At 41.3% G+C, this 23,437-nt stretch overlaps 1 protein-coding gene and 1 long non-coding RNA gene across 5 annotated transcripts; one reads left to right on the forward strand and one right to left on the reverse strand.

The window, feature by feature from the left end:
• Positions 1 to 388: 388 nt before the first annotated feature.
• On the forward strand, positions 389 to 8,214 carry LOC147966075 (uncharacterized). The gene is made up of 3 exons (XR_015608723.1): positions 389 to 1,128; positions 6,568 to 6,661; positions 6,735 to 8,214. It is a non-coding gene; the product is annotated as an uncharacterized LOC147966075 (long non-coding RNA).
• LOC147966076 (meiotic drive suppressor JIEYAO-like) lies at positions 2,991 to 15,515 on the reverse strand. Of its 4 annotated transcripts, none has more exons than XM_087528621.1 (10): positions 10,495 to 15,515; positions 9,965 to 10,056; positions 9,731 to 9,805; positions 9,026 to 9,517; positions 8,275 to 8,637; positions 5,818 to 5,909; positions 5,678 to 5,724; positions 5,518 to 5,606; positions 3,827 to 4,280; positions 2,991 to 3,597 (listed from the first exon to the last, which is right to left on the reverse strand). In XM_087528621.1, exons 1-9 carry the CDS (start codon positions 10,511 to 10,513, stop codon positions 3,843 to 3,845), a joined length of 1,707 nt encoding a protein of 568 aa, XP_087384747.1. In that variant the 5' UTR covers positions 10,514 to 15,515; the 3' UTR covers positions 2,991 to 3,597; positions 3,827 to 3,842. The 4 variants fall into 4 exon arrangements, with proteins under 4 accessions (XP_087384747.1, XP_087384746.1, XP_087384748.1 ...); XM_087528620.1 differs by having other exon boundaries at positions 3,821 to 4,280; positions 10,495 to 15,514; XM_087528622.1 differs by having other exon boundaries at positions 3,821 to 4,280; positions 5,563 to 5,606; positions 10,495 to 15,513.
• Positions 15,516 to 23,437: the final 7,922 nt, after the last annotated feature.

Here is a 23,437-nt window from a genome sequence, read left to right on the forward strand (position 1 = left end):
AGACAAGGATGAATGAGGTCGTGATGTGTCGTTTGTCATGCATCTTCACTGCGATCGAGTCATTACATTATAATTTTTTTTAGCGATTATTAGCTGGCAATACCGCTTTATTCAGGTTCATAGTATGATTCAAGATATCTAAGCATGAATACGCGACAATTCAGGCTTAGCAAAACCCGCTAGGGCGGAAGTCTTTGATTTAAATCTGGTAGAGCACTTTTCTATTAAGGCCATGTTCGGTTCATGGGATTTGCTGGCATTTCAAAGGAAAGTTTGCTTTCGTAGGTTTTCTTTCCTTTTAGAGCATCTCTAGTGGCTTGTGCAAATGGTGGTCTATACCAAATTTAGACTACCACATGCCAAAAAACGTTTTCAGTGGCTCGTCTATTGCGTCATCTAAAATTTAGACAATGTCCAAACTAGCTACCCGTCGTCCACATTTGGACAACCAAGCCACAATGTCTAAACCAAAAATGTTGGCTCATGAGCTCAGCCATTCACCAATTCGAAGCAATTGGAGGACGTCGGCAGGGAGGCGGCCGCGCCGGCGCTGGACACGGAGGTCGTTGCGCCTGGACCGTCGCCTCATCAGGGTTGAACCTGTTGCTATTGTTTATTTCTCGTAAATTATATAGGGTGTTGCTAGTGTTGAACCTAAAATAATTTCACGGCTGGTTTATTTTCTCCTTTATATGTCTTGCGAATAAAAAAAATAAATAAGAACAACTCAGAATGACTAACATAAGATTTTTAGAAAATATAGCTGCTATAAGATACTATTAAAATATATGAAAGAGAATATAGACATCATGTATATAGACAATCCGCTGGAAAACTTAGGTTGTCTAAAAAAAAATCTTTTTACACCATTGTGTATATGTAGATATAGACTATTAAATTTAGACAAGCCACTAGAGATGCTCTTAGCTGTTCGGTTTAAAGGAAAGGTACTCAACATTCCATCGGAAAGGATCCTCAGGCACGCAGATTTTACAAGATTGAACAAATCCACCCTGGCCTCATTTTTTGGCGGAGTCCCGAGGAAGAGCAGAGGAACTGCACCTGTTGGTAGAATAATGAAGTATTCAATCATGTGGCTGGTCATGAGGTGCAAGAAGAGATCGACAGGTACGGTGCAAATAAAATATTGTATTAGCTACTGTTCATTACTTGGTCTTCATGCGTTCTCTCTAGGCCATCCGAACGCAAGTTCCGCTCTACTTTCCCTTCTTTTCCTGTTCCAAAGTTTTCAACTGTTCATGCAGTCCGATTCCTACACAGTTTTTCTTTCCGATGTTTTCTGTACCTGCACTCCGAACGGAGCCCAAATTGATTCATTTTTCTTCTTTGTTTCTGAAATACGAGCGCGAGATAGACCGGCCTAGGCACGCACGAGGCCGCTGGCCACAACCTTGCTTTTTCTTTTTTTTTCTTTTTTTCTTTTTGTTTATTGCTTTTTTTCTTTTGTATACTTTCAAATATTCTAAATACATATGTTACCAAAAAAACTTTGCAGAAGATATTCATAAAATGTTAACCAATCATTTAAAAAATGTTAAATATATAGAGAGAAAATGTTCTCATGTATATAAAAAATATACAATGCGTAAAAAGAAATTGATCATGTATTTAAAAAATGTTATCAAACATGTAAAAAAATTAATCAACTAATTGAGAAGTGTTAATCAAGCATTTGAAAGAATATTAAATGTGTACATGTATATGAGAATATATAAAAATACAATGTGTACGGAAAAATATTGATTGTGTATCTAAAAAATGTTAAACATGTATGCGAACCAACCTGTGGATGGATGATCATAGAGACTGTGATATGCCGGCTCAGTCTTTCGAAGATGCTCACAGGGGTAGAGTGTGTGTGTGTGTGTGTGCATTTTTAGGGTGAGTGTATGCGCGTGTATATGAGCGCTTGTGTCTGTACTGATGTTAAAAAAATGTTAAACATGTATAAAAAAATTAGTGTATACAAAAAATGTACAACATACATTAAATAACACATAGAAAACATAATAATTAAAAACGTTAACTTTTACTAAAAAAATGTTAAACATGTATATGAAAATGTTCTTCATGTATACAGAAAAATATGCATCATGTGTGAAGAAATGTTTATTGTCGTTAAAAAATGTTCATCATGCAATGAAAAATGTTTGCTACGTATTTGAAAAATGTTAAACCTGCATTAAACAAATGCATTTTCAAAAGTAGACATAAAATATGTATTTGATGTATATGAAAAAATTTGAATTTGTACCCAGAAAAGTTGACATGAAAACGCGATAAAAACCAACCAAAAAAGAAAGAAAAATAAAGGCATCGAATAAAAACCAGAAAAGAAAACCAATGCAAAAGACTGGAAACAGTGAAAACCGAGAAAGAAACAATGAAAAATAATCAAAGAAAACCATGAAATTAAGAAAGAAAAAGAAAGAAAGAAAGGCACAAAAATAGAGAAAACCAAGGAAGAAACAATGAAAAGAAAAGCTAGTGAACATCGTGAAAGAAATGGAAAAAACCAGTGAAAAAACAAAGAAACCAGCAAAAAGAAAACCAGAGAAGAAACGGAAAAAAAGAAAAGAAAACAAAAATGATAAAAATCAAAAGAAGGCAACGAACCCCTGACCAAGCGAGCGCAGAGAAACAAACCCTAATAACAGGCCGGCCCAGTACTGTACAACCAGGGAAATGTTGAAACTGGCTTTTAGTTATACATTACTACCTTCATCCTGGTTTATTGGGCAGGATGGAGGTAGTACTATGTTTGGCTTTTAGTTTTACTAACCGAATGTGAAGAAAAACCAAATGACATAAACCAAATTTGTTTCTACCGAATGCCGCCCGATTAGCTAAGCCATAGCTTGTGTTGCGAAAGAGAGCTTGGTCACAAACAACAAGTGCAAGCATGTGTCCTATGCCCCTTCATTTCCTGCATCCGTTTCTTTTTAGTCTGTATATAAGATTTGGTCAAAGTCAAACTTTGTTAACTTTGACTAAGTTTATAGAAAAAACTATCAAGATTCACAATATGAAATCAATATCGTTAGATGCATCATGAAACTAATTTTCGTACCATATAGCTTTAGTATTGTAGATGTTGATAGTTTTTTCTATAAAGTTGGTCAAATTTTTACAAAGTTTGACTTTGACCAAATCTTATATGCAAACTAAAAAGGAATGGAGGGAGTATGTTACTCTAAACATCTCTCTCTTCATTAACTATATGCCACATAAGTAAAATTTTCTTGAAGTGCGCTATGTTACTACCTAAATTACTCCCACTATGACTAGCCTAATGAAGACCAGTGACCCTCCACCGGCCTGATAACAGCAAATGAGAGGTATCTGATACCATCATATTTTACAAACGATGCCCAGCCTCAGCTCGCGCGTTAAAGAGACGCCTGACCGAGCTCTCTGCCCAACCTATTTCTGGTTGCCGTGCAAGCTCCCCGAACAGCCCGTCACTCTCATCTTCCCATGCTCTTACAAGCTGCAGAAAAATGCACGCGCACAGCCGTGAATCAGCAGCCTCATCTTCCCATCTAGGAGAAAAATGCACCGAGTGCCCCCAGCAACCTGCTCAAACAAAAACAAGATAACGAGATTCAGATTAAAGTCTGCAGATTCACATGAAGATTTTTCTCCATAAATAAAAATAAGTGATAGGTGAAAGAAAGAGGCCATACAGACTAAAACACAAGAAAACTAAGATGCAACTAAGCCTATCAAACAACTCACTTATTTGCATAAGCTTATGTTGGTCACATTCAAAAACTTCAAATGGAAGGACACAACTCACCACAACCTTCATGGCCAACTGCTCACGCTTTCCTTGCCACCTTCAGGAGGATGGACGTAGCAGTACCAAAGAGTCTTCTAGATTGACCATGATTATTTGTTGCTTGTGTAACTCTTCCCAGCAGTGAAAGGTTGTGATTTTGACTTGGAGTCCTGTCCATTGAGCTTCCCCGAGGGCAACGAAGTTCTTCATAACCAAGTGCAGACCTAGCTGCGGATGCGTCGGTACCAAAAAGTCTTCTGGATTGACGATTGCTTAACAGTTGTGGAGCTTTTCCCAGCGAGGGAAGCTTATGGCCTGGAACTGGAGTAGGCACAGTAGGTCGACTGGCATCTGCTGTTGCATAGGCTGGATACACCCGCAGAAAAGCCCGGGCCTGTAGCACCGATCTCCAATATGGGAAGAACTTTCTCCTTGTGAATGTGTTATCCCATCCTTTAGGCAGATACTTTTCCGCAGCCTGTCCCACAATGACATAAAGCACAAGCATCAGAAAACCAAAAAAACATCCATATTCAGCATCATCAGCCAACAACACTCGCTATTTGATATGGTATACGTTATTTGCATTATTATTGAACAAGTTTGTTCTTAAGCTATACAGCATCATTTTGTTGCTACAAATTATGTTTGTAGCAAGCTTAATGAACATGAAAAGCTGTCGAACCAGCTTGATACATGGGACAGATATAGCAACTGAAACATGCGTTGCCGTTGTCTCTAAAGATTACTCTCCATTTCAAATTCTAAGTTGTTTTATCTTTGTACTTACTCAAACTTGTCTCATTTTGATCAAGCCTATAGAAAAATGCACTGTCAAGGCATATTTCATGGAGTATCTATCATCACATTCCGCTTCTACCTACGTCAACAGGTTTATGGGAAACAGATACCACTAGTCCCCGTCACATTAGCATGACAGACTAATCATAGTTCAAATGCCATGGGATCGTAAATAGGCAATTTGCATATAGAGGCAATTTAAAGCAATTGGAATAGTAAATTTCAGTGAATATTCCTCGGTTAATAATTATGAAATAACACATGTCCCCAAACAGAAAAAAATCCTAAAGATTTCTTTGTTCACCACAATATGAACTCGTACTGAATATTATGATTCTGACCACTTCACCAAATTCATGACCAAAACCAAGCAAGATAATTTCTAAAAAGGTCACCACAATACCACAAACACAAAAGGATGGTAAAAAGACCTGGAAGAATAGATTTTAGCACAAGAGGAATCAACTCCGGTATAAGAAAGGCATACATTCCACTAACTACTCCATTCACAGGGTATTGAATTGTAGGGCTGCTATATAAATGCGTTGCCCCATTCAAAGGATAAACTAAAAGATGAAGCATACAGAAACTGAGGCATGTAGATAACTGCAGTGTAAACACCGCTGGGGGGACAGGTGGTGATGAATTCCTTGGGCGAAGACAGAGATTAGAGATGGGACCAGTTTTGCTTTTCTAATCAAGAGATAATATATTGGCTTCTATGTAACATCCTGTACCAATAGTTAACTAAAGAGTGATTTGATCCAACCAAGGGACAGAGATTAGAGATGAGACCAGTTTTTCCTTTCTAATCAAGAGATAAATTTTTGGCTTCTATTGTAACATCATGTACCGATAGTTAACTGAGAGTGTTTTATCCAACTTAGAGATAAAAAATAACAATCAATGCTCACAAGGCATTTGCCAAAAGAACAAGTGAAGATAGAATGCTCCAGTACATGTACTTCTTCCGCTGCACCACCCTTGGTTGAATTCATAAGCCCTGCTTGCCATGAAACAATAGTTAGGGTCCATGTTATTAAATCTGAAAATAATCACTTAAGCCCAACACACCTTGGTGGTATAACTCTTCATCAGACATTACGCAGTTGTAAGGGCAGCTTCAAGAACAAGTGGAAGAAATAATTAGATAATCAACAAGCTAAATAAAGTATTTGCATAGAAAATTATTATAGGAAGCAACACAATAGTACAGGTTCTTAACATCAACGATTTCTCCAGTCGGGCAAAACCCATACTCCTTGAGGATAGAAGAAACCCGCTCCAGAACCTCCACGTGGGGCGCCTGCATGACATACAAGCTGCTGTTACAAGATATAATAGGAAGAAAAAGTTAAAGACAACGCATAGGTAGCACATATAATGTGGCAATCATGTGATCAATTGTAGCAGCGAGATGATGGAAATAATGGTTTGGAGGATAAACTTGCAATTATGCCATATGAGCTGGAAGGCAATAGAACAGTATGCCAACACTGTTATAAACATATATGACACTAAGAATAAATGTACTTGGTCCAATAAAGTACATAACAACATATTAAAATTTACTCCATTGACTCATCATGAATTCCTTAAGAAAAAATTATTAGCTTCCACATGTATTGTAATCTCGCAATCTAGACACTTCACAAAGTGGGAGTCATGAACTGCATCTTACTTGTACTAGTAAGTGGTACGTGCTACCAAGTGTTTTCTCGGAAAGTTTTCAAAAAACAAATCAGCATACCAGTTTGGCATGAATACCTGTTTAATTTGCCTTCCATAAGAAATAGATTAGTGTTATGTTCTACTCCCTCCATTCCTTTATATTAGGTGTATTTGTTTTTTGATAAAATTTCATAATGTAAGGTGCATTTCTTCTAATTTCACATAATTCCCTTATTAGCCATCCAGAAAAAGGGAAGCATCTCTTTCCTGATTGTGTGTATCTCTTCTTGTAGCAAAAGAAGGAAAGTATCTCTCTGGCGATTGCATGTATATCTGATTTTCCTGGACTAACTGATTTACTTTCCACTAAACAAAGATTTGCCAAGGGTAATTTTGTCCTACCTTTTCTATAATTGTGTGCCTTGGTCACCATGCCAAAACTAATACACCTTATATAAAGGAACGGAGGGAGTAGTACGGCAGACATGATCCATACTGCTGCCATCTCTCTAAAGCCTTAAGGACAAGGGATACGGAGGGTTCTGAGGCCATCTGCGGACGGATGATGTAGTTACTAGTTTTATTTACATGAAAGAAGAATTTGAAAACAGTAAACTGATTTGCTGGGGATACTGGCTGGGATGTGAGGCTGTGAACTTTGCAGTTGTTGGTTTCTTTTAATGGAAATAATCAAGGGAAACCCTTCTATAAAAAAATCATTTCCTGTGTAGATCAATGCCAGCAAGCCATAGTGAATTAAGTAGTGTCTCAACAAACTGTATTAGAATCTTCCTCTCTTTTCTCCCAGTGTATCTCATCTGAACTTGACATGATCTATCATTTATCCATGAAAAGCCACTTATTCACGCCTATAAAACTGTCTTTTCAGGAAGATAGCACGATGCTAATTGGTCTGATTAATGCTTTATTTATTTTGCCGAGTGGTGCTAATGCAGGATATCAAATGACCGGTGCTTGAAAAAATAAGTGATGATGGGTTTTGCAATCCAAAGAAGTAAAACCATTACCCTACAAAGCAACAATATATGTTTCTTTTTTAAAATGGATCAAGCAGCAAGATATGTATGGTATATATAATTTTATGAAAAATTGCTTCAAGGACGACCGCAGCTTGATTGCTTTAAAAGTACATGTGCAATCACCTACATGTATTTCCGGTGCGGGGAAGGGCACTTAACCATCTCCGCTTCATTCAGCCAAACTGAACCTGCCAATCAAATGACTCAGCCGATGTACAGCCTGCTTATAACTTATAAGCGCATGCCAAACCGCCAGCTTCCTGTCACGGCGAAGCGCGTGTCTCTCTCTAGTGAATACCAACCCAAGCATAGTGAAATGCTGCTGCTATACGTATGTACACAGGGTATTGTGCTCCAGTGCATATTGGAGCTGACCGTGGCATTGACGCCTTTATTTATTTAGCTATTAGCTACTCCGCATGGGCCAGTAAGGCAGTAAGCACGGCAGGTCTTAGTTCACTTATGGTGTAGGCTTGTCAGTCTAGTATGACAGGGTACATTGCTCTGCACGAATGCAATCCGTGGGATGAAATAAATACGGCTGATGTTGCAGGGATTCGCTCATGTTTTCACCGTCTGATTCATTCAATCGATGGGTAGAACTGCTCAGAATTTAGCATGAACACTGTAGATGCAGGGTAAAATCAGATTCAAAAACTGGTATACTAAATGGGGTATAGATATCTCTAACGATTAAACAATTCTTCCTTTACTCAAATCTCAACTTCATAAATTAAAGAGATTTTTGCAAAGTACATGGAGATACTTTTCCGAAACAAAATCATAACATAGAAGTCTGTTAAACAAACAAGTATTGTTGCTTTTCTCTCAATAGACATGATAAGTACTAGCATTCTTCTTGCCACAGTTAGTTCATGATCTTTCAAAGACATCTTCTATAATTTAATTTAGATATTAAGGTTTAAGAACTGCAACTACAATAGACAAGAAAGGTGGTACCTTTGAATGTGCCTGAATGTATGCAGAAAGGGCTTCACCAGCTTGCGAAACAATATCAACAAGCAGGCCCGTAAACTCCATAAATATTCTCTCTTCCTCACGCAGCTTCCGTGTATTTGTATTTTTGTTCTCCGATCTTAGGGTAACCAAATGTCTCACTATATGGCACATGATAATATCAAACCCATCACGCTTATTATTGCCGTTGCGTTTGGAGGAACAGCCCCCACGGATTTGCGCTTGAGCTGACAGAAGTAAAACTGCAGACTGGACAAGTTTTCCATCCTTCACGTAATTCCATATCTCATCAACTAGATTATCTGTTCTTTCTGCTAGCAGTCTAACCGTATCCAAAAAGATTTTCTGTAAAGCAATCACCACATAAAAATAATCTTAGTGCCTTTAAGCATATGTATGCAAATAAGTGGTAAAGAACAATTTCCTATTTATCACCTCAATTCCTCCCATCAAAGTAACTACTGGAATGGGGATAATCTTCAGGGCAAAAAAAAAGCTGAACGGAATAGAATTGCTGACTGCAAGCCTCTAAAGAAGAATATTCAACAACAGATGGATACATACAAAATATAAGAACAATTCAGTATCTGGCAACTGAAGATGTAATATTCTAGCCCTTTGGTATCATTATTAACTTATTAACAGCAATTCATGATCTATGACAATACCGAAGCTTTCCTTTTATTTATAATGCTGCAAAACCACATTGTCTAGAGAGGGAAGTGAAACAAACCATTTCAGGCATGCATAGCAGATGGATAATCTTGTAGATATAATCCCGATGGTTCTGGTATGGAAATAAATTATCCTCCAAATACTTATGCAGGCAAGTATTTTCGACCGCAACATGGAGTGGGAGTAGGTTCTCAATGATGTTATCCCTGACTGTGCGTACACTGGCTGATGCACCATGACGAAAGAGTAACTTGATCATGTCAACAGAAAACCTTTCGGCAGCTTCATGGAGCGGGAAGTATCCATATGGGTTAATGCAGTTGGGATTGGCATGGTGTCCATTGAGCCTTGGTGCCTTGCCCTCCAATATAACTTTTGCACATCGTAGGGCATCATAACTGATCATGTAAGTTAAGGTTTGTGAGGTGATGGTATGTTTCCATGTCATACCCCGCTTGCTCACCAAAAAGTTGAGTAAGCACCGGATGCTGTCCTTCTCTAAGATGGGCCACAATTGGGGAGATAGCTCATAGAAGACCGCGTGTAGCGACTAAATCATGCACAGTTAACAAAAGGTGAAAAGGGATCAGTTATCCCATTAACAAAACACAACAGAATAAGCAAAATCCTGTTGACGTGTATTTTGACAACAAAAAACATGTTTTTCAGTAGACAACTTGAGTAGCCATAATAATAATAAAGGATAGACACTAAACAATTAACCAATATGGCAAAACTGAATTTTGTATAAGGCGGGAAAAACCTTAGGAGTAGGATCTTGGGTGATTATATCATTTGGCATGGACCGGGCGATCAAAGCATATTCTTGAAAAATATCCTGAAAGAGATAATGTCAGCGACAGATTATATCATTTGGTGGACTTGGCAAACAAAGCATACTGTTGAAAAATAACCTGAAAGAGATAATGTCAAAGCCAGCAATAAAGAAAGAAAATAGAAGGGCAAGGAAGATCATAGAGATGCCTAGTTACAATACCTCCTGAAACTTATTGAAATCAAATTTAACAGGAATGTTAACAGATGGGTCCTTTAAACTGGCCCTGGATTTCACTTCCATCGTTCCTTCGTCTGAAACAAGGATGTTTAATCTCAAATTTACACTCCATAAAGGATTACAAATTTACACTGTAGGTAGTATGCTGTAGAACAAACAATGGTTAAATAGTGAACCCAATACTATGAAGGGAAAATGGGACCTTATATTTTAAATGAAACAGTCAAGAAAAAGACTGCGACAACAAAACGGGGCGCAACAAATTAAGCTCGGTTTCATTCAAAATTTGAGATTTTGACATTGAGGAACACCTCCAGATCTGAGGGCTGTGACTAACAGCTATTGACCCCGACTTTAAAGTAGCAATAGATAGCTGCTCACCATAGAAATAGGTGCCCTGATTCACAGATCCTTTCCAAGAAAGCGAGACGCAACAATATACAGACTCCTATATGAAACGAACAAAGAAAAGAACTACTCGTGCAGAGAGAAACCACAAATTAATGCATTACCGTGGTCCAATTCCGTCATGATTATGCTGAATGTGATGAAACAAACTGGGAAGTTGTGGAAGGTAGTCGCCCGAGGACAGCCAGGAGTTCGCGATGGTAAGAGACGGAGTGAGCTAGGGTTTTCCGGAACATCAGGCTGACTTTTTTTTTTGAGAAAAACATCAGGCTGACTTGATGCGGGGAATCTGCGGCCCGGCAGCCTGTAGGCCTGATTTTGCTGAGAACCTCCCGTAGGCCTTCTTGCTCGGCGCCTGTTACCGTGTTTTTTACAAACGGGCGCCTGAAGCGTCCCGCGCTGGGCCGGCCCATATAGGTTTTTTTTCGTGTTCTTATAATCGGCCGAAAAAGCTCGCGCTCCCTGCGATTCGAACCAGCGACACCTAGCAGGATCTGCTAAGTTTCAACCTTTTCTTTCTTTTATCCCTAAAAAACATTTTCCTTCTTTATTCTTACTTTTTACATTTTTCCTTTTATTTCTTCCTGGATCGATGAATTGCTTGCAAATGTGTTAACTTTTTATTCAAATCGATGAACTTTTTCGATTTTTATGTACTTTTTCGGAAAATCCATGAACATTTTTTCAATTTTTAATAAACTTTTTCAAAATTGATGATTTTTTTCAACTTCGATAAACTTTTTTCAAATTAGATGAACTTTTTTTCAAATTATCAAAATCGATGAATTTTTTTCAAAATTGATGAACTCTTTTGTCGATTCTGTGAACTATTTTCACTTGATCTCTGGTGCGTCTCCTCCTGATTTCTTATATCTCCTCTTTCACTTCTTTTCCGTGTTCTCACTTGATCTCGTTCATATTTAGCCCATTCTCTATGAAAACACATCAAAAAAAGGATTTGTGAAAACATTTGCATTCATTAGTCATTAGTAGCAATATCTAAACGAATATTTCAGTTAATTGAAATATCTCGGTTTAAACAAAGGGTAAATGAGTGTAAAAATATCAACCATCATCCACATATAGGGGGACTAGTCTGAAGGAAATATGCCCTAGAGGCAATAATAAAGTTATTATTTATTTCCTTATATCATGATAAATGTTTATTATTCATGCTAGAATTGTATTAACCGGAAACATAATACATGTATGAATACATAGACAAACAGAGTGTCACTAGTATGCCTCTACTTGACTAGCTCGTTAATCAAAGATGGTTATGTTTCCTAACCATGGACAAAAAGTTGTTATTTGATTAACGGGATCACATCATTAGGTGAATGATCTGATTGACATGACCCATTCCATTAGCTTAGCACCCGATCGTTTAGTATGTTGCTATTGCTTTCTTCATGACTTATACATGTTCCTATGACTATGAGATTATGCAACTCCCATTTGCCGGAGGAACACTTTGGGTGCTACCAAACGTCACAACATAACTGGGTGATTATAAAGGAGCATTACAGGTGTCTCCAAAGGTAGATGTTGGGTTGGCGTATTTCGAGATTAGGATTTGTCACTCCGATTGTCGGAGAGGTATCTCTGGGCCCTCTCAGTAATGCACATCACATAAGCCTTGCAAGCATTGCAACTAATGAGTTAGTTGCGAGATGATGTATTACGGAACGAGTAAATAGACTTGCCGGTAACGAGATTGAACTAGGTATTGGATACCGACGATCGAATCTCGGGCAAGTAACATACCGATGACAAAGGGAACAACGTATGTTGTTATGCGGTCTGACCGATAAAGATCTTCGTAGAATATGTAGGAGCCAATATGGGCATCCAGGTCCCGCTATTGGTTATTGATCGGAGACGTGTCTCGGTCATGTCTACATTGTTCTCGAACCGTAGGGTCCGCACGCTTAAGGTTTCGATGACAGTTATATTATGAGTTTATGAGCTTTGATGTACCGAAGGAGTTCGGAGTCCCGGATGAGATCGGGGACATGACGAGGAGTCTCGAAATGGTCGAGACGTAAAGATCGATATATTGGACGACTATATTCGGACATCGGAAAGGTTCTGAGTGATTCGGGTATTTTTCGGAGTACCGGGTAGTTACGGGAGAAGTAATGTGCCTTGATGGGATTTAGTGGGAAGAGGAAAAAGGCTGCTGCGCCCCCCCTCCCCTCTAGTCCGAATTGGACTAGGGAAAAGGGGGCCGGCCACCTTTCCTACTCCTCCACTTCCTTCTCCCTTCCTTCCCTCTTGATGGACTCCTACTAGGACTTGAAATCCTAGCAGGACTCCCATCCTGGCCGCACCAATAGCCTTGGCCGGCCTCCTCCTCCTCCATCCTTTATATACTGGGGCAGGGGGCACCCCATAGACACACAAGTTGATCCTCGTGATCGTTCCTTAGCTGTGTGCGGTGCCCCCTGCCACTATATTCCACCTCGATCATATTGTAGCGGTACTTAGGCGAAGCCCTGCGACGGTAGAACATCAAGATCGTCACCATGCCGTCGTGCTGACGAAACTCTTCCCCGACGCTTTGCTGGATCGGAGCCCAGGGAACGTCATCGAGCTGTACGTGTGCTAAGAACTCGGAGGTGCCGGAGTAACGGTGCTTGGATCGGTCGGATCGGGAAGACGTACGACTACTTCCTCTACGTTGTGTGATCGCTTCCGCGGTCGGTCTGCGTGGGTACGTAGACAACACTCTCCCCTCTCGTTGCTATGCATCACCATGATCTTGCGTGTGCGTAGAAAATTTTTGAAATTACTACGTTCCCCAACAGTGGCATCCGAGCCTAGGTTTTATGGTTTGATGTTATATGCACGAGTAGAACACAAGTGAGTTGTGGGCGATATAAGTCATACTGCCTACCAGCATGTCATACTTTGGTTCGGCGGTATTGTTGGATGAAGCGGCCCGGACCGACATTACGCGTACGCTTACGCGAGACCGGTTTCCCCGACGTGCTTTGCACAAAGGTGACTTGCGGGTGACTGTTTCTCCAACTTTAGTTGAACCGAGTGTGGCTACGCCCAGTCCTTGCGAAGGTTAAAACGGAGTCTATTTGACAAACTATCGTTGTGGTTTTGATGCGTAGGTGAGATTGGTTCTTGCTTAAGCCCGTAGCAGCCACGTAAAACTTGCAACAACAAAGTAGAGGACGTCTAACTTGTTTTTGCAGGGCATGTTGTGATGTGATATGGTCAAAACGTGATGAGATATAAGTTGTTGTATGAGATGATCATATTTTGTTGAAGTTATCGGCAACTGGCAAAAGCCTTATGGTTGTCTCTTTATTGCATAAGATGCAAGCGCCAAATAATTGCTTTACTTTATCGCTATGCGATAGCAATAGTTGCAAGAGCAATAGTTGGCGAGACGACCATGTGACGACATATTGATATAGATCAAGATGATGGAGATCATGGTGTCATGCCGGTGACGATGGAAATCATGATGATGCTTTGGAGATGGAGATCAAAGGCACAAGATGATGATGGCCATATCATGTCACATATTTTGATTGCATGTGATGTTTAGCTTTTTATGCATCTTATCTTGCTTTGATTGACGGTAGCATTATAAGATGATCTCTCACTAATTATCAAGAAGTGTTCTCCCTGAGTATGCACCGTTGCGAAAGTTCTTCGTGCTGAGACACCACGTGATGATCGGGTGTGATAGGCTCTATGTTCAAATACAACGGGTGCAAAACAGTTGCACACGCGGAATACTCAGGTTATACTTGACGAGCCAAGCATATACAGATATGGCCTCGGAACACGGAGACCGAAAGGTCGAGCGTGAATCATATAGTAGATATGATCAACATAGTGATGTTCACCAATGAAACTGCTCCATCTCACGTGATGATCGGACATGGTTTAGTTGATTTGGATCACGTGATCACTTAGATGATTAGAGGGATGTCTATCTAAGTGGGAGTTCTTAAGTAATATGATTAATTGAACTTTAATTTATCATGAACTTAGTCCTGGTAGTATTAGCATATCTATGTTGTAGATCAATAGCTCGCGTTGTTGCTTTCATATGCTTATTTTGATATGTTCCTAGAGAAAATTGTGTTGAAAGATGTTAGTAGCAATGATGCGGATTGGATCCGTGATCTGAGGTTTATCCTCATTGCTGCACAGAAGAATTATGTCCTTGATGCACCGCTAGGCGACAGACCTATTGCAGGAGCAGATGCAGACGTTATGAACGTTTGGCTAGCTCAATATGATGACTACTTGATAGTTTAAGTGCACCATGCTTAACGGCTTAGAATCGGGACTTCAAAGACGCTTTGAACGTCATGGACCATATGAGATGTTCCAGGAGTTGAAGTTAATATTTCAAGCAAATACCCGAGTTGAGAGATATGAAATCTCCAACAAGTTCTATAGCTAAAAGATGGAGGAGAATCGCTCAACTAGTGAGCATGTGCTCAGATTGTCTGGGTACTACAATCGCTTGAATCAAGTGGGAGTTAATCTTCCAGATAAGATAGTGATTGACAGAATTCTCTAGTCACCATCACCAAGTTAGTAGAACTTCGTGATGAACTATAATATGCAAAGGGATAACGGAAACAACTCCCAAGCTCTTCGTGATGCTGAAATCAACGAAGGTAGAAATCAAGAAAAACATCAAGTGTTGATGGTTGACAAGATCACTAGTTTCAAAAAAAGGGCAGAGGGAAGAAGGGGAACTTCAAGAAGAACAGCAAGCAAGTTGCTGCTCAAGTGAAGAAGCCCAAGTCTGGTCCTAAGCCTGAGACTAAGTGCTTCTACTGCAAAGGGACTGGTCACTGGAAGCGGATCTACCCCAAGTGATTGGCGGATAAGAAGGATGGCAAAGTGAACATAAGTATATTTGATATACATGTTATTGATGTGTACTTTACTAGTGTTTATAGCAAACCCTCAGTATTTGATACTAGTTCAGTTGCTAAGATTAGTAACTTGAAACGGGAGTTGCAAAATAAACAGAGACTAGTTAAGGGTGAAGTGACGATGTGTGTTGGAAGTGGTTCTAAGATTGATATGATCATCATCGTACACTCCCTATAATTTCGGGATTAGTGTTGAACCTAAATAAGTGTTATTTGGTGTTTGCGTTGAGCATGAATATGATTTGATCATGTTTATTGTAATACGGTTATTCATTTAAGTAAGAGAATAAATTGTTGTTCTGTTTACATGAATAAAACCTTATATGGTTACACACCCAATGAAAATAGTTCGTTGGATCTCGATCGTAGTGATACACATAATCATAATATTGAAACTAAAAGATGCAAAGTTAATAATGATAGTGCAACTTATTTGTAGCACTGCCGTTTAGGTCATATTGGTGTAAAGCGCATGAAGAAACTCCATGCTGATGGGCTTTTGGAATCACTTGATTATGAATCAGTTGATGCTTGCGAACCATGCCTCATGGGCAAGATGACTAAGACTCTGTTCTTAGGAACAATGGAGCGAGCAATAGATTTGTTGGAAATCATACATACTGATGTATGTGGTACGATGAATATTGAGGCTCGCAACAGGTATCATTATTTTCTGATCTTCATAGATGATTTGAGCAGATATGAGTATATCTACTTGATGAAACATAAGTCTAAAACATTTGAAAAGTTCAAAGAATTTCAGAGTGAAGTGAAAAATCATCGTAACAAGAAAATAAAGTTTCTACGATCTGATCGTAGAGAAGAGTATTTGAGTTACGAGTTTGGCCTTCAGTTAAAAAAACAATGTGAAATAGTTTCACTACTCATGCCACATGGAACACCACAATGTAATGGTGTGTCCGAACGTCATAACCGTACTTTATTAGATATGGTGCGATCTATGATGTCTCTTACCGATCTACCACTATCGTTTTGGGTTTATGCATTAGAGACAGCTGCATTCACGTTAAATAGGGCACCATCTAAATCCGTTGAGACGACACCGTATGAACTATGGTTTGGCAAGAAACCTAAGCTGTCGTTTCTTAAAGTTTGAGGTTGCAATGCTTATGTGAAAAAGTTTCAACCTGATAAGCTCAAACCCAAATCGGAGAAATGTGTCTTCATAGGATATCCAAAAGAAACTATTGGATACACCTTCTATCACAAGACCGAAGGCAAGACTTTTGTTGCTAAATTCGGAAACTTTCTGGAGAAGGAGTTTCTCTCGAAAGAAGTGAGTGGGAGGAAAGTAGAAAACTTGATAAGGTAATTGTACCTTCTCCCTTATTGGAAAGTAGTTCATCACAGAAATCTGTTCTTGTGACTACTACACCAATTAGTGAGGAAGCTAATGATGATGATCATGTAACTTCAGATCAAGTTACTACTGAATCTCGTAGGTAAACCAGAGTGAAATCTGCACCAGAGTGGTACGGTAATCCTGTTTTGGAAGTCATGTTACTAGACCATGATGAACTTGCGAACTATGAGGAAGCGATGATGAGCCCAGATTCCGCAAAATGGCTTGAGGCCATGAAATCTGAGATGAGATCCATGTATGAGAACAAAGTATGGACTTTGATTGACTTGCCCAAAGATCGGCGAGCCATTGAGATTAAATGGATCTTCAAGGGGAAGACGGACGTTGATAGTAGTGTCACTATCTACAAAGCTAGAATTGTCGCAAAAGGGTTTTTCGACAAGTTCAAGATGTTGACTATGATGAGAGTTTCTCTCTCGTATCTATGCTTAAGTCTGTCCGAATCATGTTAGCAAATTGCCGCATTTTATGAAATCTGGCAAATGGATAAACAAAACTGCATTCCTGAATGGATTTCTGGAAGAAGAGTTGTATATGATGCAACCAGAAGGTTTTGTCGATCCAAAGGGAGCTAACAAAGTGTGCAAGCTCCAGCGATCCATTTATGGAATGGTGCAAGCCTCTCGGAGTTGGAATAAACGCTTTGATAGTATGATCAAAGCATGTAGTTTTATACAGACTTGCGGTGAAGCCTGTATTTACAAAAAAGTGAGTGGGAGCACTACAGTATTTCTGATAAGTATATGTGAATGACATATTGTTGATCGGAAATAATGTAGAATTATTCTGTAAAGCATAAAGGAGTGTTTGAAAGGAGTTTTTCAAAGAAAGACTTCGGTGAAGCTGCTTACATATTGAGCTTCAAGATCTATAGAGATAGATCAAGACGCTTGATAAGTTTTTCAATGAGTACATACCTTGACAAGATTTTGAAGTAGTTCAAAATGGAACAGTCAAAGAAAAAGTTTCTTGCCTGTGTTACAAGGTGTGAAGTTGAGTAAGACTCAAAGCCCGACCACGGCAGAAGATAGAAAGAGAATGAAACTCATTCCCTATGCCTCAGTCATAGGTTCTATAAAGTATGCCATGTTGTATACCAGATCTATTGTATACCCTACACTAATTGGCATGGGAGTACAATAGTGATCTAGGAGTAGATCACTGGACAACGGTCAAAATTATCCTTAGTGGAATAAGGATATGTTTCTCGATTATGGAGGTGACAAAAAAGGTTCGCCGTAAAGGGTTACGTCGATGCAAGTTTTGACACTGATCTGGATGACTCTAAGTCTCGATCTAGATACATATTGAAAGTGGGAGCAATTAGCTATAGTAGCTCCATGCAGAGCATTGTTGACATAGAAATTTGCAAAATACATGTGGATCTGAATGTGGCAGACCCGTTGACTAAAATTCTCTCACAAGAAAAACATGATCACTTTTTGGGTGTTAATCACATAGCGATGTGAACTAGATTACTGACTCTAGTAAACCCTTTGAGTGTTGGTCACATGACGATGTGAACTATGGGTGTTAATTACATGGTGATGTGAACTATTGTTGTTAAATCACATGGCGATGTGAACTAGATTATTGACTCTAGTGCAAGTGGGAAACTGAAGAAAATATGCCCTAGAGGCAATAATAAAGTTATTATTTATTTCCTTATATCATGATAAATGTTTATTATTCATGCTAGAATTGTATTAACCGGAAACATAATACATGTATGAATACATAGACAAACAGAGTGTCACTAGTATGCCTCTACTTGACTAGCTCGTTAATCAAAGATGGTTATGTTTCCTAACCATGGACAAAAAGTTGTTATTTGATTAACGGGATCACATCATTAGGTGAATGATCTGATTGACATGACCCATTCCATTAGCTTAGCACCCGATCGTTTAGTATGTTGCTATTGCTTTCTTCATGACTTATACATGTTCCTATGACTATGAGATTATGCAACTCCCGTTTGCCGGAGGAACACTTTGGGTGCTACCAAACGTCACAACGTAACTGGGTGATTATAAAGGAGCATTACAGGTGTCTCCAAAGGTAGATGTTGGGTTGGCGTATTTCGAGATTAGGATTTGTCACTCCGATTGTCGGAGAGGTATCTCTGGGCCCTCTCGGTAATGCACATCACATAAGCCTTGCAAGCATTGCAACTAATGAGTTAGTTGCGAGATGATGTATTAAGGAACGAGTAAATAGACTTGCCGGTAACGAGATTGAACTAGGTATTGGATACCGACGATCAAATCTCGGGCAAGTAACATACCGATGACAAAGGGAACAACGTATGTTGTTATGCGGTCTGACCGATAAAGATCTTCGTAGAATATGTAGGAGCCAATATGGGCATCCAGGTCCCGCTATTGGTTATTGACTGGAGACGTGTCTCGGTCATGTCTACATTGTTCTCGAACCGTAGGGTCCGCACGCTTAAGGTTTCGATGACAGTTATATTATGAGTTTATGAGCTTTGATGTACCGAAGGAGTTCGGAGTCCCGGATGAGATCGGAGACATGACGAGGAGTCTCGAAATGGTCGAGACGTAAAGATCGATATATTGGACGACTATATTCGGACATCGGAAAGGTTCTGAGTGATTCGGGTATTTTTCGGAGTACCGGGTAGTTACGGGAGAAGTAATGGGCCTTGATGGGATTTAGTGGGAAGAGGAAAAAGGCTGCTGCGCCCCCCCTCCCCTCTAGTCCGAATTGGACTAGGGAAAAGGGGGCCGGCCACCTTTCCTACTCCTCCACTTCCTTCTCCCTTCCTCCCCTCTTGATGGACTCCTACTAGGACTTGGAATCCTAGTAGGACTCCCATCCTGGCCGCACCAATAGCCTTGGCCGGCCTCCTCCTCCTCCATCCTTTATATACTGGGGCAGGGGGCACCCCATAGACACACAAGTTGATCCTCATGATCGTTCCTTAGCCGTGTGCGGTGCCCCCTGCCACTATATTCCACCTCGATCATATTGTAGCGGTGCTTAGGCGAAGCCCTGCGATGGTAGAACATCAAGATCGTCACCACGCCGTCGTGCTGACGAAACTCTTCCCCGACGCTTTGCTGGATCGGAGCCCGGGGAACGTCATCGAGCTGTACGTGTGCTAAGAACTCGGAGGTGCCGGAGTAACGGTGCTTGGATCGGTCGGATCGGGAAGACGTATGACTACTTCCTCTACGTTGTGTGATCGCTTCCGCAGTCGGTCTGCGTGGGTACGTAGACAACACTCTCCCCTCTCGTTGCTATGCATCACCATGATCTTGCGTGTGCGTAGGAAAATTTTGAAATTACTACGTTCCCAACACAGTCCACGGACACTGATGCGGGAGCCGGCCATCCAACGCTGCCCGCATACATTTCAACCACAGTTGGAACTAACCGGACGAAATTCATGGAAACATGGCGGATTTCATATAAACTGAATGAGATTCATTACATTTTAGACATTTTTTAACTAAAAAATATACAGGACTAAAGTAAAATTAGTCTACGGCTGGCGCATGTGAATACCTGTTCCCATGACATGAATATCCTTGACTAGTCTACGGCGGGTCACGGTGGATCTCCATTGTCTTTTCCATGTCCGGCAACCCGCTTGTCGGACTGCCGTGAGCCCTAGAGTATATGCTTCAGCGCAAAGGGTGGCTCGCTTCCCCATGTTTGGCGGCGCTGCTTATGAAAGTGGAACCTCTGGGACGTGCTTTAGCGTGAGGGGAAGGGGACGACGGTGGCCTGCCACTGGGCAAGATATCGGTTGTGTATGCTAGCGTCGCCTCGGTAGTGGCCTTCATGGGACCCAAGCGGCGTTGATGTCTCATGTTCTACTTCTCCTCGATGACGGTGGCGGGCGCGGACGTGCAGGCTGCCGCATCGTCGATCTCCACGAAGCCGGCTTCTTTCTCTGCTAGTAGGGCGCGGTTACGCCAACATTGACAATGGATGACGCGGTCGCAGACACGGGAGGAGCAGTCTGACACGGCGTCGTCAACGGCAACCACGATGTCCGTGTCGCCGTGCTCCCCCTTGTGTCGGCCTAGAGAAACTCGCTACTCCTCATCAAGCTGGCTTGGAGCGGCGAGTTGCCGAACGATACGCCGCCTCGAAGCTTCTGCCTCCGCGAGCTGGCATGCAACGGCCTGGAGCGTCGAGGGTGGTGGAGCGGAGAGTTGTCTGGTTCGTATCCGGCGGGCTTGATGGACCACCCAACCGGTTTTTATACCGGAGAACTCGTCTTCCTGCTCGCCGGATGTCATGAATATTATAAAGAAAACGGTGTGCAAGGACGAGATGGGAGCGTAGTATGGTGCAATTTTGCCTGGCGTCTAGCATCCTTTATAGATAGATCGACAGTTTCTCGTAAAAAAAATGCGGAGCGCATGAATGCGGGTAGCTGTCGCCTTGCACAGTGAAGGCAGAGGATTTTTGGTGGGCCTAGACGGTTAGATACAGACGTGGCAGCAATCCAAACGTTGTTTGTCTCTCGACGATTATGCGGGTGATTTAGGGGTGGGCGTTGGAGAAGCCCTTTTACCTCGTGGGCGTACATAGATAGAACGTGTTTTCTTTCGTGGGACTTGAGCGCACAGCTAATCTGCCCACCGTGGTGCGCGTGCACCGCCGCTGGCTCCACGAACCACACATCGCTACACGTGTTGTACGTACCGACGCGCGGGCGGCATTCGGCTGCCGGTTACTCCCGCCTCGCCTACACGGCCGGGGTGGATCGACCTACTACACGTCTGCTACCCGCAGATAGCGAAACTGAACTTTGCTTCGTGATTGAACCGAGGCCACTAGCCCTAGCTGGGAAAACGGCCGATGGCCGAACTAACCAAGACCGAGCTCACGGCAGGCACAGTGGCGCACGCACGCACGCTATTAATTCCTTCTCCTAGCTAAGCTAGTGCTCGCCAGGTGCAACGGCCGGGCCGGCCGGCCGGTCCCTAACTTTCGCGGTGCGGCGCGTTACATCGCGAACCACCTTATCGTCGTGGTATCTCCACCGGCCATACGTCCGCGAGCGACGACTCATCACCCGATCACTTGCCGAAAAGCTTTCGCCCATTCTCGGTGTGTATTTTTCTAACGGATAATTGGTCACAGAAAGGATGCATGGGCAATGCGACGATATGGTTTAGCTATAGCCTACAGGTAGGATGTGCCTACGTCTCACCAGTAACTTGGCCCTCATCATTTGTGGGTGTACCCTCGGTCGGTCACTCGCTCGGTAAAAGCAACTCTAAAACAGGTATCCATTTCGTCTGCCGTCGTTTGTTTGGATCGATACGGACAAAAATGAAGGTTTAACACGCCGATCCATTCGTAAACCGCGTCTATCATGTTCACTGCAGAGTGGGTGCGGACGATGATCGATCGGGTTTTGTCCGTCTCGCCTGCCCATGTGCCGTCCTTGTCACCGGCGAAACCATGCAAATTGGGCGCGCAGGGAGCCAAGTCGATCGTTTCCTTCAAGGGATCTCCTTTGGAGATCACCTGCTCCCAGCACAAGCAAAGCCAAAAGAAAGAAGAAAATATACCCAAACTTTGATAGGAACTCGAGGAGTTCGGATGAATATATGTCGCCATCGTCTTTGTCGTGCGTTTTGAAGGGCCAAGTCAATTGTTTCCTGGAACAGACAGCATGAGTACGAGGCTATGTCCTCTCGCAAGGCTAATTAATCAAAGGGCGCCATCATTCTGCAGTGGTCAATTTGACGAGAAGTGATGAATGTAAACCCTCCGCGTGCGAGAGATCATTCCTTCCCTGTCCCTGGGGCTTTGGCTTGCAAAAATCATTCAGCTGCGATTCTTCCATACAGATTCCGCCAAGTATATATACATACATCATCGCTCCGGTGATATCTAGGCATCTAATAATATCCCTATATATTGCTCTAGCTTGGGTATATTCGTTTGGCTCCACGTACGTACTCGATTAAGACTTTCAGAGTACGCATATGTAGCAGCACTATAGTTTATGCATGAGGTCATGATCGAGTAGATAAGTCATTTTCCGTAAAACAAGAGAGCATTTAAGCCACTATATAATTGTGAAAGGCTACGAGAATCAAGACAAAATCCGCTTAAATATGGATTGTTACAGCCAATGGTATGGCTTGGAATAGCACATAGCGCGTTGCATGTGGTATATCGTCGCGGCTGATGCATGCCAGGACTAACGACCAATTCATGTTCAAGTGACGCATCCAATTTTTTTCTCCAAGTCCACCGCAAAAAAAATTTTTACCAAGGAAAACAGATATGACTTAATTAAAGTAACAAAGTGTAGCATTAGATACTTCAGGGAACTATTACACATGTGACATGTCTGCGAAAATGAATAAATGCATGAACTAAAATAGAGAAAAGGTCCATGGCCCTCTGGTCTCCACTTGAGGGGTGTTTAGGAATCCTGTGAAAGTTGAACTATTTCTGCAGAATGCCTGTAATGTGAAATTTATGTGCTTGTTCAATTGTGGTATTTTATGAGGAGCTAAAAAAATATCCATCAGTTTTATTTGCAGGGGTCTTTCTATTTTTCGCAGACGAAAGAGTCGAGTATTTTAACATGCTAGTAGTCGTTAGATAGATAGCTAAATTCTTGAAAAGGACATCGAGTGCACATAGTTATGACCTTGTATATGCATGAATGGTGTTCATGTGTTAAGCATACCGTCGGCGTTTATACCGAGGCAAGATTGAACTATCCATGTTCGA

Source organism: Triticum urartu, chromosome 6A (assembly GCF_056163025.1).
Source record: "Triticum urartu cultivar PI428250 chromosome 6A, HENAU_Tu73, whole genome shotgun sequence".
Taxonomy (NCBI): domain Eukaryota; kingdom Viridiplantae; phylum Streptophyta; class Magnoliopsida; order Poales; family Poaceae; genus Triticum; species Triticum urartu.

What these genes read in the sequence shown, in the direction of transcription:
- LOC147966076 (XM_087528621.1), bottom strand. An exon ending in CCCAAGATCCTACTCCTAAG is followed by an intron (nt 9,518 to 9,730) that starts GTTTTTCCCGCC and finishes TGCATGATTTAG; the next exon opens with TCGCTACACGCGGTCTTCTA. An exon ending in TGAAGAGTTATACCACCAAG is followed by an intron (nt 5,607 to 5,677) that starts GTGTGTTGGGCT and finishes CATGGCAAGCAG; the next exon opens with GGCTTATGAATTCAACCAAG.